At 37.3% G+C, this 23,974-nt stretch overlaps 1 protein-coding gene and 1 long non-coding RNA gene across 3 annotated transcripts; one reads left to right on the forward strand and one right to left on the reverse strand.

Moving 5' to 3' along the window:
- Positions 1-8,613: 8,613 nt before the first annotated feature.
- Positions 8,614-17,856, forward strand: LOC116201385 (ABC transporter G family member 29-like). Of its 2 annotated transcripts, none has more exons than XM_031532606.1 (23): positions 8,614-8,771; positions 9,170-9,579; positions 10,038-10,247; positions 10,333-10,417; positions 10,559-10,718; positions 10,820-10,896; positions 11,011-11,064; positions 11,448-11,538; positions 12,012-12,313; positions 13,020-13,618; positions 13,717-13,877; positions 14,041-14,150; positions 14,260-14,413; positions 14,506-14,649; positions 14,736-14,908; positions 15,011-15,343; positions 15,446-15,736; positions 15,819-15,902; positions 16,000-16,133; positions 16,224-16,451; positions 16,554-16,725; positions 16,965-17,219; positions 17,334-17,856. In XM_031532606.1, the coding sequence occupies exons 2-23, from the start codon at positions 9,215-9,217 to the stop codon at positions 17,604-17,606; spliced, it is 4,455 nt and encodes a 1,484-aa protein (XP_031388466.1). In that variant the 5' UTR covers positions 8,614-8,771; positions 9,170-9,214; the 3' UTR covers positions 17,607-17,856. The 2 variants fall into 2 exon arrangements, with proteins under 2 accessions (XP_031388466.1, XP_031388467.1); XM_031532607.1 differs by having other exon boundaries at positions 8,618-8,771; positions 9,190-9,579.
- A 3,050-nt stretch (positions 17,857-20,906) lies between these two features.
- LOC116201388 lies at positions 20,907-23,043 on the reverse strand. The gene is made up of 3 exons (XR_004155869.1): positions 22,884-23,043; positions 22,616-22,757; positions 20,907-21,165 (listed from the first exon to the last, which is right to left on the reverse strand). It is a non-coding gene; the product is annotated as an uncharacterized LOC116201388 (long non-coding RNA).
- Between the last annotated feature and the right edge of the window lie 931 nt (positions 23,044-23,974).

Below are 23,974 nucleotides of genomic sequence, written 5' to 3' on the forward strand. Positions count from 1 at the left end.
GGCTCATCAATATCTCTATTTGCCTCCATTTTATGCTTATCACCCTTAATTTTATCAGCCAAACCCCCATCATCTGCATGCCAACCAATAACAAGGGGTCTTGTTCTGCTTCTAATGACTCTAGGCCTTTGTATTGGTATGGGGGGAGGGGTGTGGTTTTCATCTTCCAACTCCTCGATCATAACATTAGTGGGAACTTTCCTTACTTGTTCCTCTTTGATATACTCCTCTAGCAACTGTTGTACTAATTTAGTAACGATGTATATATGCACATAATTCTTTTCCCTTAAAGCTTGATTTGCCATCTTCAATGTGTCATCATCAGTTTGATGCTTCTCTAGACTATCACCCAAATTCTCCACATCAGTTATCCAAAATTAATTTGCAAATCCCCTTATCCCTAACTTTTTAATATAAGCATCAATCTTTAGCAAGGATATGTATTCAATAGATACAAAATCCACAAAATCTAGTTCACCCCCAACATAAACAATATGTATTTGGCCACATTCTAACTTGCCCCTATGATGATATTTGATTGTAAAATATTGAGAACCTTCAACTGTCAAAAATAAATAAGCATCAAGTCAATTATACTGCACAATGTCCTTCAAACATTTCAAATACACTAGCAAGAGAAAAAAAAAGTCAGCACTTTCTCCACATCAAAAATCCCGGAACTATTTCAAGTAAGATCTTTACTCTTAGTTTCACTTCAAAAATGTGATAAGGGTTTTGTATGTCTTTTCTAAAGCCAAAATTTAAAGAGAACAAATCATCCACATAGCTCGAAAGTAGATGTCTTACCATATAATGGAGCAACATCCCATTCATTTCGAAATTGACCTTCATCTTTGGGAACAAAGGCCATTGCACTTGACAACCTTCACAATGGTCTTTGATCATCCTGAACCTTTGATCGCATTCAAATTCAATTTTTGAGATGTAAAAGAGAGAGCTTGGCTAGAGAGATATGGGTTTTCTTCTTTCTCCCTCAACACTCTGTCTCAGTTCTCTGTTATTTCACTTAGTCGCCTTCGGGAACAAAGGGATTGCACTTAACAACCCTCACACTGGTATTTAATAACCCTAAAACCTTCGATCGCACTCAAAATTAGATTTTGAAATGTAAAAGAGAGAGCTTGGTGAGAGAAACGATCTGTCTTCTCCTATCTCTCTCAACACTCTGTCTTAGTTCTCCACTCTTTCTCTTCGTCTCCTATATTTCAAGTTTTGTCTTTTAATTTTTTTATTCCAATCCTCGTTGGCACCCATATTTTCCCGTCCCAACCATATTAGCTTAGTGTTGTGCCACATCAGGAAAGTACTGACACATAATAAGCCACGTTAGTGTCGAGCTGATGGCGTTAATCACGAGATAACGATATGAACTACACTGAAACAATTTTGAAAGCTTGTGTACCATTCAGTAGCAAAAAAAAAAACTTTTTGCACCATATTGTAACATTTGTAAAACTTTTTGGATCACCAGTACAATATGCTCAGATGTATATCACATATAAATTATATTTCTTGAAGAGAATATTACATTGTAAGTTAAATATAAAATTAATTTACTTTAGGATGAAAAGTGTTAAATATTTATAGTAAATATGAAATTAATTAATTTGAATATTTAAAATTTTGAATTTTTGAAAAAATATATATAGACATAAGTATATAAATATAATATTAACGTTCAGAGCGCGAGTCATAAATATATGCATTTTATAGTTACTTACCATTTTAATATTGTATATAAAAAGTTAAAGAAAAGAATGAATGAGATAATAGTACTAGAAATAAAACCTCAAAATAAATAAGTGGAAAGCATGATCGAACTCGTAAGGGAGAGTATAAAATTCTCGATTATGTTACATTAAAATCTATTTAGATCGGTCAAATAAACTATGTGGTTATTTTCAATTAAATATCACATGCATTATATGATAAATAATGTTGAATTTATTATTAAATGTATATATTATCAATGCAAATTTGTTGATATTACAAGTTTTTGGCTTTTTTTAAAAATGAAAATATAAAGACAAGTAATACAAATAAAATTAAGTGCAGAGAAATGACAAGAACAATTTTGGTAACTCAACGGTTAAGTAGATGGCATGAGGGTGGGCGGATTGGGGTGGGAGGTCCCGGGTTTGAGACTTCATGGTTGCAAGAAAAATATGAGAGAAGTGGGAGAGAGAGGGGTAGGCGGTTGATTTTTTTTTTAAACAAAAACTCAGTATTACCGAGGGATAATTTGTTGATAATTTTTTTTGAGAAATACTGAGGGATTATCCCTCGTTAATGCCCGTATTTTTAGTAGTGTAGGGATAGTCATAACTTCTTCTTTTTTCAATTACAAAGAAGGCCCAAAACTTAGTACAATAAAAGATAAATCTTAAATAACCAATAAATGGGCACTGGTAGTCTCACTAGGTATCGAATTTGCGAGCTCTAAGTTAATGGATTTTTTTTTTGGGAAATACCGGTAATCTTGGTATGTTTAGTAGTGTAGGGATAGTCATAACATTTTTAAGAGAAATCCTGAATAACTAATAAAATGGGCACCGTTAGTTCTACTAGGTATCGAACATGCGACCTCCATATCAATAGGTAAGGACGTGCGCCACTGCGCTACTCTCTCTTTTGATAGTCTCAACCTTTGTCTAGACCCTGAAAAAGTAATTTGGTATATATATGTTTGTGTGTGTGTACCGTGTTAAAAATCTCAGTCTCTCTCAACTTTTTCTATTGGCCGGAGCTGAACTAGTAAGATTGGAATCACGCATTTATGTGACTAACTAATAAAATTAATTCTTTAGGAAATATTGGTACGACTTATAAGTGTCGATTGGGCCTTTTGATGTAGATGCATGGTTAGCCCCATTGTTGTGGTAGATTGGTTTGGTTCCCATGTCATCAAATATTATGAGATGATGCTGCATTTTAGGATTAGAAATCATTAAAAAAATGGTAGAGGCATTAAAATTATATACTTATACATTCAAATTCTTCATTAAAGAAAAATACTTCTGAGTCAGCGTTAGATTGCTTTATTTCCATTGAAGGTAAGTTTTTCATCTAGCTAGATCTGCATAGGTCAGGTCATCATTTTGTTAGAAATATACGTCATCACCTGAGAGATTAGGGAATTTTCTAGATGTTAAGGCATATAATTAGATGATAGGGAATTTTGGAGATGCTAAAATTAATTGTGGTTAGGTTTTGGAATAATCCCTAGAAATTAGTTTAAGTACGAAAACTATGCAATTTCTTTTATTTTGTTTTCTAGCAATTTAGGATCATCATGTTTTAGGCCGTCTAAGTTTTCACATTACAATTTGGTCCTCACGCGTTTTAGGGTTTTCTCCATTAAGTCCCTTGTGGTTTCTGGTTTTTTATGTTCAGCATAGACTGTTTTAATTCCTGAATTTTTCTGCACTTCCTGTTTGAGGCCCCCGGTGTTTATTGCGATTTTCAGTTTCCCCCTGAACTTTATGAGTTGTCCCAGAGCACTCCTAGTTTGGTCTTGTACGCCTAGTTTTGTCTTGCCTTTTAGGAATGTGTAGACGCTGGGAAACAATGCTTAAATGAGTAAGAGACTCCTTCAGGCATGCAAACTTCATCCCGTAGCACCAGAATGGACCTGCGGTTTGCTTCGTGGGCCTGGGGTGACTGTGTGTGTGCTTCGGTATAGGTTCAAAAGCATGAAATAGGCTGGAGTAAAGCAGTCCCAGTTAGAATGAGTTCCCAACCACCGGGATGTATGTCTCGAGGATGGAGGCATAGGAAAATTTTTTGCTGTAAAACGCTAAACCAAAAGATAGAGCAGACAAGAACAATAATGTTCTTGCGACGAAGGATCACCACACTGCATCCATCGTACTATATGAACCTACTGTATAGGGACTAGGGCCTTTACCACTGAAATTGGCTCGACTAGACAGCCACGAGGATTGCAATCACCTCCTCTCTCCTTAAGTTGATAAGAGCTCAAACATAGGGTCTTGAAGGTAAGGCATTGATCCCGGAGGCCAAAACATTATATAGTCCCATCAAAAGGCTATATATCGTCATATGGGATCGGGATATAAGCAGATAAATTAAGCTATCCCAGGCCATCATCCTCTCAAGACTCTTTTAGAATGCGGTCTAGTGCACTCGGCCCGTGCAATCCGGCCAAATGTTTTAAAAGCCCATAGCTTTGAAACTACTCGACCAAGCGAAAGGAGTGTTCCTTGATCAGTACGACAATGGTTGATTTCTTAACGGATTCTGGAGGGGGTGACTTGACGACGCTCTGAACCCCCCCAGCAAAGAAGGGCATGCAGGTCGCCAACTGAGACTCATCTGAGGCTGTCATGGAAAGTACGCTTTTGACATGTATCAATTCCACAATTGAAATTGAGAATGTATGGAAGATTTTGATTTTCTTTGAAGGATCATACGTAATGTACGTATTGATGCATTCATTCATATTAAATATCTTTAGATATTCGCCTCCGTTGATTGGTTCAAATGGTCAAACCATTATTCCTTTTAAATTAGGTATCGGATTCGAGTGTTGTTAATGGAGAAAAATTACGGCAAGAGAGTTTTACCTCTTAGTTGGTCTATCGGCTCGAACTAGATTGGTCGGGATTCATTGTGCTTCCCTATACTAGGATACATAGTGGAACAAAAAAAATCTCTTTATATTCTCACGATAAAAGAAAAAAAAATCACTATGTATTCAATCTCCACATATTGGGACTAAGTAATTTCTAAAAGTATTTTAAAAAATCCCGTATCTTACCCAAAAAAAAATTCATTGAGTAATAAATTCGTCAACCGCTAAAAATACTACATTCCACCATTCCGTTGTACTTTTGGAAGAATATATTTCTTAAACGACTAATTAAAATATACAAATGCAATGGTTTGTTCAACGCGCTGGTAAAAAACACTAATAAATCAAAGAAGATATTCTCCAAGTAAAAGGGGGGAAAACTGTCAAGGAAAAAGTCTTAACCATAATAACGAAATGTCAATACTCGTGCCCGCCAATTCACATCGTAACTGGCCATATGCATCTAGAAGGAAAGGAATGACCTTTTATGAAGTACTAAATCGATAACGTGACCAACATTGATTGGTTTAAGTGGTTCGGCGCGTATTCCGCTTAAGTAAAGTATCGGGTACGAGTCCTTATAAATGCATAAAATCCATGCTGAGAGAGTTTTACCCCTTAGTGAGCCGACCATGCTCGACTGTATTAATCGAGGACTAATTTGATTTCCGAATATCAGAATTTATACCCAAAAATTGATAACATGACCTAAGCAAGATCTACATATGTGCGAGTCATGACCTCAACGTATGTCAAATTATTCTATTAGTCCTTTTTGTTTTTTCTAGGAGGGGGGACAGTGTCATGTATAAGTAGGTGAATGGAATTAATGGGAAACGAATAATGTGTGTATAATAGTTTATCGTCTAATTTCAACGGGGAAGACCCCAGGCGACCGAACCCCAAAGACGGTCTTCGAATGCAATGCCCATGAGCCTCCAGTTTGGTTCACCTACCATGGGATCATTAAGTCTAATTCAGATATCATATCTTTCTAAAGATCGACAGAGAAAAGGATGTTAGGTCTCGATTATTCGATGAAAACTGATAAAGTGGTGAGTCAATAATTGAAAAACTAAATGTTGATTTCGTGCCTTGCGCTTTTGGTATGTGTATATTTCCCAAGTTTTAGTAAATTTTGCTATTAATTGAGAAGAGTTTCCGATTATTGAAAAGTCAAATTCTCTAGCTATACTATTACAGCCAAAGCAAATTGATCGAACTTTCGACATTTTTTATCTGCTGCCTTAAGTTTAAAGAATGAAATGCTTCATTTTCTTCAGATATTTATGTGAAGTAATGTCCACGGATACTCGAAAAATCTCCATTTATATAGCTTGCCGGATAAATCCTGAAGAGGACTTACAAGATAAAATAGATCGAGTTAGGATCTAGAAACGAAATGGGGACAGAAATTGATGTAAGAAAAGTCGAGAGAAAACGAAATAAAACAGGCCGCTTGAGCCTTGACTCTTCATCACCGAAATTCGTGGCAGAGCAGCCGACAACTGTTTCCTTCTGTCCGAAAAGTAAAAAAGCAAAATACGACGATTTCAAAGACAGTTTGTCAATATCCTTAATTCTTGGGGATCAAAGCATTAGCTAATTACCGGTGAGAGTTAGTTCAGACGGTCGTTTCCTTAAGTGAGGTTTTGATTCAAGTTTTATGAATAGTGAAAATCTATAATTGAGAGATTTTATAACTTAGTCAGCTTGCACGGCTCGGATTGAATTAATGAAAACCCATTAAACTTTCGAATATATGATCAGACGTTAAATAATAATAATAATAATAAAACCTTCAGGTGATTAATTTGGATGTGCAATTGTCAGATAATTTTAACATAATCTTTGGAGATTCTAGAAGGCCAAGTAACTCCAAACAACGCGGCCCTCAACTTTGAATTTTCGTCAGTTGACCCTTTTAACCTTTTTTTCTTTTTCTTTTTTTTTTTTCAAATTTCTAGCTAGAAAAATTGAAGCAAAGTTGAAGTACTGAAGAAAAATTGAAATAAAGTTTGAAAATGGGGTGGAGTTTTAAATCTATCCCATTCCAATTCCAAATAATTATATTTATTTGAGATTATAATAATTGTGTTGTTCAATTATGGAAAAAATAATGAATGGTTGATGGAAAGTAATGATTGTGTTGTCGAATTGTAAAAAAAATAAATAGTTAAGAGAATTTAGTATTAAAAATTGAATTGAATGGTAGTTAAAATAAAATAAAAATTGAAGAAAAATGAAAAGAAGGATGCGAAAGTGTCATATCTCTTGAGAAATTAATGGATTTCTAAATATTATTTGTATGGACACATTTAATATATGATATCAGAGGCCAATTATTGTTGAAAATGGGAAAGAAGAAATGTAGAGAGTATAGACCGGATCGTAGAGGAGAGACAAACATCGTACATGTCTACGCTAAACCCGTCAGTTTGAAGAGAAAATTCAAACATATGACACTTGAAATCTATTGGATCATGAGCTCCATGCTGAGAAATATATATGCACTAACGAACTATCAGTTTCCAGCAAAAAAATTGACCTTTACATGGCTGCGGCCTCTAGAATCAAATGAATAAAGACTCAGTCAAAGTTTGACCTAAATGATTTCCACGATCTATCAACTTTGTCACGTGGAAATTTAAACGGAGGAAAAGCACATTCCTAAATGCAACAAAACAAATTACTAGCAAGTGAGAAGATTAGCGATTGCTCATTGTATAACGCGTCCACGTTAATTAGTAATCTCATTCGTTTTAAAGTGAGAAATTAATAGGTGTCAGCTTCGGCATTCTACGTATTGATAAAAGTAAATTGAAATTAGATCCGATCTCAAGATAAGTATATGGTGTAATATGACCGGGATAGATTAACAAAATATATATTGGTACTAAATTAAACCCTTTTTATTTCATAAATTAAATTTAAAAGCAAAAAAAACAAAGAGTTACCAATCTTCTAATTTCATTTGACTGATATCAATATTTACTCAGCGCAAGAGCATCTCATTTCATCTCTAGTGCTAACCGTTTTTTGCTAGAAGCGCCCAACCCCACTAGTAAAATTCTTTCAATCGTGATAAATTTCATTTATAAAACTCTAATTTGAAATCTTATTAAAAGAAAAAATGTCGAATTAAATGAATCAATTCAACTAAGTATTGAAAGCCCAGTTTTGTTAATAGTAAAAAGGAAATTATGTAATAGAGTCATGGACTTGTCGGTATGCAGCAATCAATCAATCATGGGGGAAGAAACTCGGAGGAAGGTGGGACGGCCTATCACTTTTGAACAAAATCATCCCATCACACGTACCGCCAATAATTTCTTCGGAAGGTCATATTGGAGGCTGCCAGGTTTAGTAAGGAATAGGGAACGAGGACATGAAGGGGTTAAAAAAAGTCTTATAGATAAGATTTAAATTTAAAATTTCTTAGTTTCAAGTCGATGATGAGTATTGTTATGGTACTATCTTTTTTCATACCACTAATATAATGTATAGTGTATGTATCAATTACAGTACCGTACCTCGTAGTTTAATTGTGAACTTAATTATCATATAAGGAAAAATATAATGTAAATTATTCAAAATTTTAATTGCGTGCTATTGAGTAAATTTTGCCCATTATGCATGCACTTGAATTCACTAAAAGCACTAACCCAAAAATAAGTAAAAAAAAAAAAAAGAAATCCACTCGAAGCACAACATGGTCTGAATAAGATCAGTTTAGTCAAATTATTTAAAGATAAGATACTAATTAAAAATTTTAATTACGAGGTGCGATACAATTGAAATATTATACGGTTATTGAACAGATTTTACCTTGTTGTACATGCACTTGAAATTTACTAAAAGCCCCTCTTACCTCCGCAAGATTTGGCCGATATATGGCGGGACGCTTGGCGATTGACCAAATAAAAAATCATTATCATCCTGTACTTTCTCAGCACCCACCTATTCCCATTCCCTTCTTTGTATAAATATTTCCACCTGTGACTTCTCCAATTGAACTGGCAGTCTCTCTCTTCTCAAGATTATAGTTTGAGAGAGGGGGAAAGAGAGAGAAAGAAAGAGAGAGTCCTCCCAGTTTTTGAAGAATTTATTGAAGTATTCCCATATCAAACAACTTTCTCCATATTTAACACAACCAGTAAGTTCCTTCTTCTAATGGCCTCGACTTTGATCGAGCAACAGCTCATACGACGAATCGCTCTTAAATTCTGCTTATACATATAAGTGCATATGTTTGTGTTTATGTGTTAAATTCGATGATATATATATACGTATGCTTCGTCATCACAGCACCATTTACAGGTGACAATATGTGCCTAGTCACATCTGACTTAAGTCTATTGCAATGTGTTTCTCTGTTAAATTAAAGAGCAGTCCCTTTGAATGCCTGATAGTTGCTTCACTTTCATCGGGAAAGTTTGGTTGGAAAAATATCGATAGTCTCATCATCTGAGATTAATTAAGCATATGAGACTCCACCATATATATCTCCTGATATTTCCTCTATGTTGTTTTTCTTATTCACCTTAATTAAAGAGGATAAAACATACACATAGGTAAAGAAGAGACAGTTTGATCGAGATGGATGGGATAGAGAGGGCGCAGTCCGGGAGGCGGGCTGGCAGGAACATGAGCCGCCGGAGCATGAGCAGGTCGAGCTGGAGCATGGAAGACGTCTTCACAGGCTCGCGGAATAGTCGGGTCAACGAGGATGAGGAGGCCCTGAAGTGGGCCGCCATAGAGAAATTGCCAACCTACGACCGGCTCAGAACGAGTATAATGCAGTCCTTCATGGAGAATGAGCATCGCCAGAACAAGGACAACAAGGTTGTTGACGTGACGAAGATGGACTTCGCCGAGAGGCAGAAGTTTATCGATAAGATCTTCAAGGTCGCCGAAGAAGACAACCAAAAGTTCCTCGAGAAGTTCAGGAACCGCATTGATAAGTAAGTTCCATGTTTCTTAATCACTAACCTGGGCCCTTCTGTTACCAGGCGGGCTGCTTTAACCGCATCTTAAGTTTCTTTAAATTTCCGGATTCTGTTCCATAAGAAATATCGGGCATTGTTGGATTTGTTGACCTGTAGTATCCGTGCAACTTCCAGTTGATACAATTCCAACTAATATTAAAATTCTAATTGCATCCAGTCTCCATCGTTGAACGGACAAACAAGTTAGAAACAAAAAACCATGTATATTAAGCAAACTCTGTTGCTGCAAACATAATTAAAGATGACATATCCACACCCGATCGATTTTCTGATGTTGGGTCATCTTTTTCCTAAAGGACTCATTATAATGACTTCAGACTTACCCAATCCTTTTCAGAGTTAAATTTTTAACTGCTTAGATTTTCGTCTACTGAATAACGAAATGAAGTTAAACTGTTGAAACTTTCTGGCAGAGTGGGGATAAGGCTTCCTACGGTGGAAGTGAGGTTAAAAAATCTGACAGTCCAAGCCGATTGCTACATCGGGAGCAGGGCACTCCCAACTCTCCTGAACGTAGCCCAAAACATTGCAGAATCAGCTCTAGGATTGCTTGGGATCAGGTGGGCCAAAAGAGCAAAGCTCACCATCCTCAAAGATGTCTCCGGAATCGTAAAGCCAGCAAGGTGAATGAAATTCATGAAGCCACGGTCTAAATTATCAACTTTATCCAATGTACATGCCATAATACTTGCCCGTTTGTTATGACAGAATGGCTCTCCTATTAGGTCCGCCTTCCTCGGGGAAGACGACTCTCTTGTTAGCTCTAGCTGGAAAGTTGGACCCAAGTCTAGAGGTAACACTCCGCGTACTATCAGAGGTTATAAGTTCCATTCAGCATGTCTATGACCCAACGAAGTAGGATGCAATTCGTTCTTTTTTCGGGTGAAATACGGGATCCATAACTTGTTCTTTTTGATTGGTGGTCACGAAACAGACACAAGGAGAAATAACTTACAACGGGTACAAGCTCAATGAGTTTGTGCCGCAGAAAACTTCCGCGTACATCAGCCAGAACGACGTGCATATTGGGGAAATGACCGTGAAGGAAACCCTAGATTTCTCTGCCCGGTGCCAAGGAGTCGGCACTCGTTATGGTATTTGCTTTGGGATAAAACTCGATTTAACATAGAGTCAATTGGTCCTGCTCAGCAACAAGTTGAAAGATAAAAATGCTCATATTGAATTGCAATTGCAGAACTCCTCGGCGAACTTGCAAGAAGGGAAAAGCAAGCCGGGATTTTCCCAGAACCAGAAGTTGATCTTTTTATGAAGGTATAATACAAAAATTCAATTAATATTTCTCAAAAGAAATATACGATAGTTCAATTATTGCCAAAAAAAAAAAAGATGATTTATATAATTGTAATTATTTTTACTTTTGGGCAGGCAACTGCAATTAAAGGAGCTGAGAGCAGCCTTATTACCGACTACACGTTGAAAGTGAGTTGGTGAAATTAACTCTAATTCTCACATTCCATCATCAATTCCAATTTTTGAACAATACAGTGATTGGACTGCGATCCGAAAGATTAGAAAGCGAAAAATAAGCTTCTGATGATCTTTTGTCGTGTGGACATGAATTTCAACTCTCATTACCTAACTAGTTGACTGTTGGGCTCCCATTTAATAATAACGAAAATATATATTGCTAAATATAAAATATATGAGGCCATAGGACATTGTTCCATCACATGTTTGGTGAATTGCGAACAAAATTAACCCACTTGTGATCGAACCATTACATCATCATAATCATTTGCTGGTCCTCAACTGATCACAGGAATAATTAACAGAATTCTCACGGCGTGTCTATGTTTAAACAGATCTTAGGGCTCGATATATGCCGAGACACGATCGTGGGAGATCAAATGCAGAGAGGGATATCCGGTGGCCAGAAAAAAAGAGTGACCACAGGTAAACGAACCATTCCGCTTCCATTTTCTGCTTCATTCCATTTCCAGTTCCATCTCACGAGCCAAACGGTCTCCCAAGAAACTGCTAGCTATTTTGTAATTAATTGATGAAATTTTATAATAATTAAATTGTGTTTTTATATACCTAAATTTATTATAATTTGAATAAAATAAAAATCTTTATATTTGCTATAGCGTAGATATTATTATGTAATAGATATAGATGGTATACATATATGACTATAATATAATTGGAGCCACACGTCTAATATTCTCACTGACAGAGGACGATCCCACCCACCAAAAATATGCATTTGGCAGCCTTTTTGTTAGTACTGGCACTAGCACCAATTGTTGACCAAACATCATTCCGCTGATCAGGAAATTTTATATTATCTTCTCATGATCTTTTAAATCTAATTTATCAAAATTTTGGATTAAATTTCATGATCCGGTCCGTGATGTCATATACAGGAGAGATGATCGTGGGGCCCACCAAGACATTGTTCATGGACGAGATATCGACCGGGTTGGACAGTTCCACCACTTTCCAAATAGTGAAGTGCCTGCAACAGATCGCTCACCTCACGGATGCCACGATACTGATGTCGCTCCTTCAGCCGGCTCCGGAGACATTCGACCTCTTCGACGATATCTTTCTCTTGGCGGAAGGGCGGATTGTTTATCAGGGCCCGAGGGAGCACATCCTGGAGTTCTTTGAGAGCTGCGGATTCAGGTGCCCAGAGAGGAAAGGGGCTGCTGACTTCTTACAAGAGGTTAATCTCTCCTATTCCATTGACAGTAAACGGAATAACGGAGTGACTGATGATATAATTAACACGAAAAAATCAACAATGACCAAATTCTCGTGATCTCACGAAAAAAAAAAAACTACCTTTTTCTTTTGAATCGGCATGGACAATTAATCAAATTCATGGCATTTATCACACGTGGAGAGATTCGTACATGCCCAATTGGATGACATGGGCTAGGGTGGGATGGTGGCCTTATATATTATCCGAATAAAGCGTTACATATCATAGTGTATACCTTAGGCTCACCTAATATTTCTTGAGTCCGGACCGTTTCAAGTCTGGGTTAGCCCATCTGCTTTTCCAATGATAGCCCAAGTTTGAAACTCAACTCATTTTGCACCCTAAAGTGTTTTTCTTTTCCATTTCACTCTAGACCTTTAGTTTTGGTCCCAACTTTCGTTGTCCATTCACTTTGAACCCTAAAGTTTTTCCTTCATTGGTACAAATCATCAAAAAGGATTAAAAAACAAATGAAAAAGTGTATGGGTGTGGGAATTGGCGGGAGAAAGTAGCAGTAAAAAATGTATAAATGTGAAAACAATGGGGGCAGAAAATGGAAATATAGGAACTGAAGGGGCGTGAAATGGAGGAATCAAAGGATGACACTCGCACAATGAGACTGACTGAGACTGCGTTGGTTGTTGCTTGCTTGTGATCATGGCGGCAGGTGACGTCGAGGAAGGACCAGGAGCAGTATTGGTCGGACCGGAGCAGGCCCTACCGCTACGTCTCCGTCGAGGAGTTCGCCGCCCGCTTCAAGCGGTTCCACGTCGGGATGCAGCTCGACAACGAGCTTTCCCTACCCTTCGACAAGTCCCACGGCCACCGCGCCGCCCTCGTCTTCTCCAGGTACTCCGTCCCGAAGCTCGAGGTCCTCCGCGCCTGCTTTGACAGGGAGTGGCTCCTCATCAAGAAGAACTCCTTTGTCTACATCTTCAAGACCGTCCAGATCATCCTCATCGCCTTCATCGCCTCCACCGTCTTCATACGCACCAGAATGCACACCAGGAATGAGGCAGATGGTGCAGTGTACGTTGGGGCCCTGCTGTTCTCTATGATCATCAACTTGTTCAACGGGTTCGCGGAGCTCTCCATGACGATCATGAGGCTCCCTGTCTTTTACAAGCACAGGGACCTCCTTTTCCACCCGGCTTGGACCTTCACGCTCCCGAACATGATCCTCAATATCCCGATGTCGATCTTGGAGTCGATTGCCTGGATTGGCATGACATATTACTCCATCGGCTTTGCCCCCGAAGCCAGCAGGTTTGGACATTACGTTACCACTACCCTGTTAACTATGCCATTGTACTGCTTGACCTTCTGGTCTCATGCACTTGAGCTTTCGTATTCTGTGGCTGTAGGTTCTTCAAGCACCTGCTGTTGGTGTTTCTGATCCAACAGATGGCTTCTGGGATCTTTAGGCTCACTGCCGGACTTTGCCGGTCCATGATCATTGCAAACACCGGTGGGGCTCTCACGCTTTTAGTGCTGTTCATGCTCGGAGGCTTCATCCTTCCTCGAGGTTTGTTTCGTACTACACCTTTGAAACTTTGATTTCCAAGAAGTGGAAGCGGCCTCATGAGGGAAATGAAATTTCTAGGGAGGATCATCTGCATACAGTTGCAGGAATGGTGCATTACTGTTTTGAACCATCAGACTGAGCCTTGTTGCTTCGTAATTGACAGGTGAAATACCGAGCTGGTGGGTGTGGGGATACTGGGTGTCACCGCTGACATACGCTTTCAATGCAATTACTGTTAATGAAATGCTTGCTCCGCGGTGGATGGATAAATTGGTAATGAGATTTTTCTTTCTTCCGGAGGGACAAGGCAGAAGCTTGGAATGATAAGCATTAAACAACATATATACCATGGAAAGTTAATGTGTTCTGGTTTGTGCTGTAGGCCTCGGACAACAGGACAAGCCTTGGGGTGGCAGTTCTCGAGAGCTTTGATGTCTTTCCTGACAAAAATTGGTACTGGATTGGTGCTGCAGCCCTTCTAGGCTTCACAGTGCTCTTCAATGTGCTGTATACTGTCTCACTAATGTACCTTAGTCGTAAGTTGAAAATGAATCTCTGGAATTCGTTCTTCACTCCGTGGTACTCTGCTTAAAGACAATAGTAATATTCATTTGTTTTGGTATTGTAGCTCTTGGAAAGCCACAAGCAATAATATCCGAGGAAGCTGCTCAAGAGTTGGAGGCCGGACATGAAGAACCTAAGACCCCAAGACGGTTGTCAAAAAAAGGTTCAAAAACCACGTCCTTGTCGGCGGCTGATGGGAACAACAGCAGTAAGCAACTCATTCGTTCATTATTGTGACTCTTCAAATGGCCTTCATTTGCTGTCTCGCATCTCACATTGCGCTCTCACTTCCAGGGGAGATGGCGATTCGGAGAATGAGCAGCCAAGCAACTGGCAATGACTCGGGTAGAAACGAGTCGTCTCTTGAAGCTGCTAACGGTGTTGCTCCAAAGAGAGGAATGGTCCTCCCTTTCGCCCCTCTTGCTATGTCCTTTGACGAAGTAAATTACTACGTGGACATGCCTGCTGTAAGTATCCGCTCAGCCTCTTTCTAATCCTTAAAAATCGATCGCTTTAGTAATCTCAATTTTATGGCTTCTTATTTCCGAAATTGTGGTCCTCTATTACAGGAAATGAAAGAGCAGGGGGTGCAGGATGAAAAGCTCCAGCTACTTCGAGAAGTAACGGGTGCCTTTAGACCTGGTGTTCTAACTGCGCTCATGGGAGTTAGTGGAGCAGGAAAGACTACATTGATGGATGTTTTAGCAGGAAGAAAAACTGGAGGTTACATCGATGGTGATATCAGAATATCTGGGTTCCCGAAGAAGCAAGAAACATTCGCAAGAATTTCGGGGTACTGTGAACAGAATGATATCCACTCGCCCCAAGTCACGGTGAAGGAATCCTTAATCTTCTCGGCCTACCTACGGCTGCCCAAGGAAGTCAGTAAGGAAGACAAAATGGTGAGAATTCTTGTTATCTTTGGGTGCTCTGTGTCTGCAATTTAGATAAATGGAAAGATTTTCGTTGTAGCACTAACAAAATTTTGTTTCTGATGTTGGAAGATTTTTGTCGATGAAGTGATGGAATTGGTAGAGTTACATAGCCTCAAGGATGCCTTAGTTGGGCTTCCGGGAATCACGGGTTTGTCTACTGAGCAGAGGAAGAGATTAACTATCGCTGTGGAGCTTGTTGCGAATCCTTCAATCATATTCATGGATGAGCCGACTTCCGGACTTGATGCAAGAGCTGCAGCCATTGTGATGAGAACTGTGAGGAACACTGTTGATACTGGAAGGACTGTTGTTTGCACCATTCATCAGCCTAGCATCGATATCTTTGAAGCCTTTGATGAGGTACTCTCCCTCGCTCTTTCCCACTCTATCTATCTCTCAGGACCACATCCACTTAAAATACTAATTTTGTAATTTGCATCAGCTGCTACTGATGAAAAGAGGAGGACAAGTGATCTACTCAGGTCCACTGGGTCGGAATTCTCACAAGATCATTGAGTACTTTGAGGTTTATTAATGCTTCTCTTCATTTCTTACGTTCTATCTTTAGAAGGGCATAAGATGAAATCGGTGATCTGATTCGGCACTTTTTTACTGTACTTCAGGCCATTCCTGGAGTCCCAAAAATTAAAGACAAGTATAATCCTGCCACATGGATGCTGGAAGTGAGTTCCATGGCAGCCGAGGCTCGACTGGGAATGGACTTCGCTGAGCACTACAGATCCTCATCTTTATATCAGTAAGCCAATATTTTTGAGTTAAAGAATACTCAGTGAAGATTTTCTTGTTTCATTTCAGGGTTTAGCTAATCGGTCTGTGTTTTGAGCAGGCGAAACAAGGCTTTAGTTAAGGAGCTCAGTGCCCCACCACCAGGAGCAGAAGATCTCTACTTCCCAACACAGTATTCGCAGTCCTTGGGGGGGCAATTCAAGTCATGCATCTGGAAGCAGTGGTGGACGTACTGGCGAAGCCCCGACTATAACCTCGTGAGATTCTTTTTCACCTTGGCATCCGCTCTCTTGGTCGGGACAATGTTCTGGAAGATTGGCACAAGGAGGTAGGTCTCTAAGGAAGTGCAAGTTCTTTTACATGCTTGCTCATTTTGCAATTTAGATCAGCTAATCTGATGCTGCTTTTTCATTTTTTTTTTATCCTCCAGGGAGAGTTCTACCGATCTGACCATGATAATAGGGGCCATGTATGCAGCGGTGTTATTTGTCGGAATCAATAACTGCTCAACAGTACAACCAGTTGTAGCGGTTGAGAGGACAGTGTTTTACCGGGAAAGAGCGGCAGGAATGTATTCGTCACTTCCTTATGCCCTTGCACAGGTAAAAGTCCTTTTCGGTTTCTCTTAAACATCCATCCTTACCCCTATTTGTGAAGTCGATGTTTCTACAAGGCAATGTGGATTCATTTTAAACCAATCTATACATTCTAATTTGCAAATCATCTGCTCGGAAATAACAAAAACAAACCTAGTTTCTCAATAGGCTGTATTATAAAGTTCCAGCTCCTTAATGGAAAGCTAAATGTTAATTAGATGAAATCTTTGTTTGTTAAACTGCAGGTTTTCTGTGAAATCCCGTATGTATTTGTTCAAACCTCATATTACACATTGATAGTATACGCCATGGTCAGCTTCGAGTGGACAGTGGAGAAGTTCTTCTGGTTCTTCTTCGTCAGCTTCTTCTCTTTCCTGTACTTCACGTACTACGGGATGATGACTGTTTCCATCACGCCAAACCATCAAGTAGCTTCGATATTCGCCGCCGCTTTCTATGCTTTGTTCAACCTCTTCTCTGGTTTCTTCATCCCAAGACCGGTAAGTTTCCGTCTCTTCTTCTTCAAGACTAGCTTTTATCTTCTGAAGTGCTTTGGTACACCTTTAAAATACTCCTTAACAAAACTAAGTCACATGTTTTACCCAAAATTTCAGAAAATTCCCAAGTGGTGGGTCTGGTACTACTGGATTTGCCCCGTGGCATGGACCGTCTATGGCTTGATTATTTCGCAGTACGGTGATGTAGAGGACCTCATTACAGTGCCCGGGATGTTGGAGAGGCCAAGCATTAAATGGTATATCGAAAACCATTTCGGGTATGAGCCAGGCTTCATGGGTCCAGTTGCTGGAGTTCTGGTGGCTTTCACGGTCTTCTTCGCATTCATGTTTGCCTTCTGCATCAAGGTGCTGAACTTCCAAATGAGATAGTTCTTCCACGAGACGTCTAGAGAGTGTCTGGAGCGATCGCAATTTGTATATAAGCATATACCTATATATGTTTATTTATTTGTTTTAGCTATATATCATTGTTTAGGGAAGACTCTGCTGCTTCAAATGACAGGCAATGCCCGCCTAATTAAGTACGCAAATATACTCTACCAATAAAGGTTATATAAAAATTCTACTAATGGGAAAGAATTTTGCTTTTGTATTGTGACAAGTAAAGAGGGTTATATTATACGCTTGGCGTTCACTCCTTTAAATTCCGGGGTTCCATTTGGACATAAACATAATTTCAATTAGTTTTACAAATAATAAATAAATAAATATATATATATACGTATATATATTTGGGACTGACCTTATAAATCGCAGTAGAGTTTAAAAATCTACACCATAAATTAACAAAAAGCATAATTTCATATATTTTATTTTGCAAATGATCAATACATGTTCTGTTACGAAAATTATGACAAAAGTATGTGAAAAACGTCATTCCTCTTCAACGATAATTAGCATAAATTTTTGTTGACCTTTCAGGAATTTAATATTGCACTATGTATAGGCCTACGTGTTACGTCGTGTGTATAAAAGATTAATTAAATATAACATTTGATATTTTTCAAGAGACTCTTCTATTTCTCGAGTATATATTGTATATTTCAGAAAAAAAAATATTTGCAAATCAAGAAAAGCTTTAATATGCACGTCATTTTTTAGCATGATGATGATAATGAATTACCATAATTTCATTAATATCGAGATATTAAAAAATAAAGAGAATCTAATGAGCCTGATATTAAAACCCCAACCTCCGCCTCTGCAGCTGACCCCAACCACGGGACCCATCTCAACTTTGCCCTCCTCCGCGCCCAGCAGACGCTCGCCCGCCCCCCTTTCCCCGCCCCAGTCGCAACAGGGGCCAAGTGGTAGCTAAATACTCTGCCCTCAGCGAGGCCGGTCAGGGCTTGGTGGGCGATGACTATTGAGGAATTCAAATAACATAAGACCGAGAATTCTGCTGGGAATCCTGCTGCGCATAGCTAGAGGAGTTGTTCCCCAAGAAATCCATTACTGACAAGAACAACAAGGAGAGATATCTGTTTACTTGATATCTTTCCACAATTTTTAATTGTTCTGAATTTTCCCTTGTAAATCTGTAAGTGTATACGTTGAGAAGTAAAATGTAATAAATTTCACATCGAAAAAGAAAAAGATTAATATATGGCTTGGGTACCACCACTTATCAGCTTGAACTTTTAAGTGGATATGAGCCCAAGCCCGTATAAGTCTATAAAAATTTAATATGGTATCAGCGCCGTGTTGATAACAACATATATATATATATATATATATATAAGGGACGCTGAGGGTCGTGGAGGAGGAGTGAGTGACGGCAGGAGAGAAGGGAGAAAGGGGGTAGAGAGAGAGAAAGTTTCATAGATTAAATAAAAATTAATTAATAATACATATTATTATAAATAAGAGTCGTAAATATAAAAATGAAGAATACATTAATTCGAATCATTACTATTATTTTAATAGTAAATGAATATTCATAATTTTAGGAAAATAAAAAATTATAATTACATGAATTTATTGAATAATATTTTAAAATTATTGAAAATCTTATAAAAGCTTAATTAAGTAAATCTCTTATGGAAATAATTGATTCATTTTAGCTAAAATTATTCAAATTCACGAAAGTTAATATATGAGATTTGAGTAAGAATAGCACAACAAATAATGAAATTTGTTTTTTTAAAATAAAAATTAACCTCAAAACATTTTTTTTATATCTCATCTAAAATCTCAATTAAGAGAATATTATAGAGTACAACAAAGAGATCAAGATCTCAAGAGGTTACCAACGACGATAAAAGTTATAGTTACTAATTGTTTATCGTAATGAAAAAAATGATAACATCGAAAACGTTACACCACTATTTTTCTTCTGCTTTTCTAATATATTTGTAATATATGAATCAATCAAAATTTCTAAAGATATTTGGATATGATTAGTAGATATTATATACTATAGAAAAAAGGAATATTTTTTTCATGAGATTTTTTAAACTTAAAAAAAATTAAGTTTGAATCATTTAAATAAAAATATATTCGTGCAACATACAAGCAAAAAACCCTAGTATAAATAAAATTGACAGCTTGTAGATTATCTTTATAATATGTACTTTATATTAGATGAAATATATATTACATTAATTGATTGGTTATGCAAAAATTGGAGGTTAATTTAACAAAAAAAAAATTAACATGGCGATTCCTTGTCGTGCTTTTCGACTTTTATATATTTATACTTATATTAGATACAAGCCCACGCATTACATGCATGTACATGAAAATTAATGAAAGAATAACTTATTTGGTATCTATCATGAAGATTTTTAATTTATCAAGGACATTGTTGATTTATAGAGAATTTTTTTAAAATTTTCTTAGTAACGTACAATATAATAATTAGGTCACAATTTTTTTATTGATAAAACATTAAAAAATTAAGAGAATTTAGAAAGCAAGGAGTTTTCCAAATGGAATTTTCACATTGTCTAATACAAAATTTATATGTGCAAACTAAAAACGAATTAATTGATAATTCTAAAGAAACAGCCAGGGAGGCCAAAGAAAAACAGAAAGAAGGATGTTAGTGAACAATGACCAAGTGGTGATAGACTATCAAGGAAAGGAATGGAGACGAAGTGCAGTATATATCACTAATATGGTCACAACAAGAGGAAATGCCTAGAGAAGGACAAAAAAACTCATGAAGCAAGTTATTTCTTGTTTATTTAGGTATATTTTCAAGTTACTTGGAGTTTCACTTAAATTAATTGATTTATAACTAAATGATAAATAAGTCGGCTGATGAGATGTTATTGGGTGAACAACCTGAAAATATAGGCAGTCAAGTGGACCAAAACATGGGCAACCAAGTTACCATTGAACATGGAATGACTTCCGGATATGGGAGCATATTTCATTAGACTGACCAGAGCAGGGGAAGTTAAGCTACCATAGAACAGGGGCAGCCTTCTGGATATGGAAACATGGTTCAGCAGATTGATCAGAACTGGGGTAGCTTTCTGAGGGAAAAAAGAGGCGAGGCAATCACAAACCAGGGGAGGGTCACACTAAAGCACATGGCGCAACCTTTTTATTTACGGGGCTGACCATAACTTCAGGTTTTAGCTTAGTTTTTCTTTTTTGATAATATATTTTTTCTTGCAAATGTACCGATATTGTTAAAGGCATTCCATATGTAGATTCAAATGAATGAAATAGCTCATGCAAACAGGAAAGGGGCACCCACTATGGAGGCTCCTATACAAAGAGAAATATCATAAGCCTACAAAGGGTTTGAGAAAGTGAAATTACTTATGTTCATGTAAGTATAGCTTAAAAACACAAATATACAGTAAAACTTATTGGAAAGTATTTATGTGCTTGTATATGTTGTTTTAGATGCTTGATGAGCATATGAGGATGTCATACATGGGAGGCATGGAGGGTATTCAGCAGTCCAGTTCACCTACAAGCAGGACCACCAAATAGTTCAGCAATCTAGTCCTCATCCCACCAGGAACTCAGGAACTAGTACTAGGAACTCAAGAACCAGTAGAGAGATGTACATCAAGAGCAGCAGTGGAGGCCGAGAACGAGGGCACAACTTAGAAAGATGATGGGTGCTACTGACCAAGAAAAGACAAAGAAGTAGTGCTCCCTCTTATTGGTGGTTGATCAATTTGGTGGATGGTAGTTGATCATTTTGATATGATTGGTTGTTGATCAATTTGGTGGAAGATGTTTGATTTTCTTGTTGGAAGATTGTTATTTTGGTTAAGTTGGTTGTTGGTTAATTAGGACTAAGACATGCTTATATGATGTACATGCTTATATGGTTATTCTGATAGTTATGGATCTAAATAGAGTGGATCATATTTGGCCATTTTGGTAACAGTACTTGTAAGTACTGTGGGCATCTTTATACATTTTGGTAATACTTATAAATACTACATCATTGAATGAATATAAGTATAACATTTTGGCTTGTAAATTCTTTGAGTGCTCTTATCTATATCAAGGTTCCTATTCTAATATAAAACATATAGCAACGAGAAAAGTTGCTAGAGAAGAAGCGATCACCAATTTTAATTAAATATGCATGTAACACATACAAAAGAGTTACTAAAGTGACAAGAGCAAAACCAACACTTAAACCCAGCTAAGAAGAACCCCTTATTCAGGGAAATTACATTTTGCTTTTCACTTTTCCTCCCCATTAACAACCAGTTGAACAAACCCAAACTTATTATTATTATGGGCAAATTACAAAAAAAAACCCAAGTTTGGTAAAAAGTCTCAGTTTTATCTTAAATTTTGTTTTGTAACAAAAAAAACCATAAGTTTTCTAAAATGTCTCAATAATGACCTCCGTTATAACTTCCGTCAATTTTTGCTGCTGATGGTGGGTCCCTTTAACAGTCCATGTAGGTCACACGTAGGCAAAAATTGACGGAAGTTATAACGGAAGTCATTTTTGAGACATTTTAGAAAACTTATGGTTTTTTCTGTTACAAAACAAAATTTAGGACAAAACTGAGACATTTTATAAAACTTGGGTTTTTTTTTGTAATTTACCCTATTATTATCAACACCACTTCTTTCATTGACCATGTCTTTTTTCTCTCTAGTTTTATGTTTTGCAGTTGCAGTCTCAAGTCATTCGTATTCTTTTCCAATGCTGCTACAAGACAATCCGAATGTCGAGAGCTTTATAACAAGAGGATCATTCTTTTCCTTTATAATTTTCAACTCTGTTGCAAGAGTTTGTTTGTCTTTGAGCAATGATTTGATTATGCCCTTTCAAACCACATGAAAAACTTGCCTTAATTGTTCTGCATTATCAACATTTATCATCACCATAGTGTACATAATATATCAAACCGATAATCAACTCATAATCCAACCCATAATCATACCTTCCAAAACTTGCAACACAAAGACCTTCTTCCTGGATTTTCATCACTCCACGGAGTCAACATTACAGGGTCAAAACCTATCCCATTCCAAAGGAACCGCTTCTTGTCCCCATTTCAATTGCCCTACTTTCCAATTTGCTTCCTTGCATAAATAAAAGGCAATAATAAGGGTAAATTTCTCATCAATTCAACAGCTTGCAGAGCAATTTTCGAGTAAAACCTCGATAATCTTGTCCTTGCATAAGGAAAAGGACAAGGAAACTCGTACCTGTCATCACTCATGAAGTTAATCGACATTGAAGATGGTCAAGAAAATGGCATCAGATGGGCAATGCTGCTAAACCTCAGTTCTTTTCATCTGAGCGTGAGAAGAGGGAAAACGAAAATGGCATCAGAAGAAGAAGAGAAGAGATATATATCTGCACGAGATATGGAAGGGAAGCAAGGGAGAGGATGGGAGAGGTCCAAAGTGTCAATGGGGGGTCCACACAGAAAATGCACGTTGGCACTGTTAATATATTTGATGCGCCACGCCAAATTTTCCGTAAAAAAAATAGACGACAATGTTACGGCGAGATAAATTTGATACCAAATCATAAACATTAAGTTACCTCAGAAAAAAGATAAAGGTTTGGATAAAATTGAGAAAATGCGAAAATGTTGGAATATATTATGCTATTTCCCCTTTATATATTGATATTTAATATAAAAAATGGAATAAAAAAGTTCTTGAATTTTCTAAATATCATTTTACATTGGAGAATAAAATATCCAAATTAAGGAACAATAATTAGAGGGTTTGCGATTTTAGCTTTTGTGTCGCACTCTTCAACTTTTGCATATTCATAGATTGATATTTAGTATCAATATGGGAACTGTAAGAGTTTATTAAATTTTAGTATTTTCAGAGGGGGTAATTTTTAGAAAGTAGGTGCCAGTGGGAGCTCGCTGGAAAATCTTTTGAAACGGAAAATGTATTGTTTGATGTAAAAAATCAAACTATTGAGGAGAAAATTGACCAAAAGAAAAAGGGCAGTAAGTGACGAAGATACTAGAAGTTGATGAGGACCGACATATTGCTTAACTGATGATCAACCGCGAAACTTCACTACCAATTATAACTTCCACATTCTTTTAATATCTAATAAATATTAATGAAATCTAATCAGTCAATACATATATGAGCTAGAGAGTGATGCAAGAAAGCAGTACATTGATATTTGAAAGCCCGTCGTTGCTTGGTTTTTCAAATACTTAAAGAACATAATTCTTCATCAGAGATTCATGTATCTATTTGTAACTATCCTGAGAGATTCGAGTATTTTCTTTATAACAAATTCAATTAATTTGCAAGAAAAA

Source organism: Punica granatum, chromosome 3 (genome assembly GCF_007655135.1).
Source record: "Punica granatum isolate Tunisia-2019 chromosome 3, ASM765513v2, whole genome shotgun sequence".
In the NCBI taxonomy this organism is placed as follows: domain Eukaryota; kingdom Viridiplantae; phylum Streptophyta; class Magnoliopsida; order Myrtales; family Lythraceae; genus Punica; species Punica granatum.

Excerpts from the sequence above, each read along its gene's own strand:
- LOC116201385 (XM_031532606.1), top strand. The coding sequence starts at position 9,215 with ATGGATGGGATAGAGAGGGCGCAGTCCGGGAGGCGGGCTGGCAGGAAC. Across the intron at positions 11,539-12,011 it reads GAAAAAAAGAGTGACCACAG|GAGAGATGATCGTGGGGCCC; the intron begins GTAAACGAACCA and ends TGTCATATACAG. Across the intron at positions 16,726-16,964 it reads TTCCTTATGCCCTTGCACAG|GTTTTCTGTGAAATCCCGTA; the intron begins GTAAAAGTCCTT and ends GTTAAACTGCAG.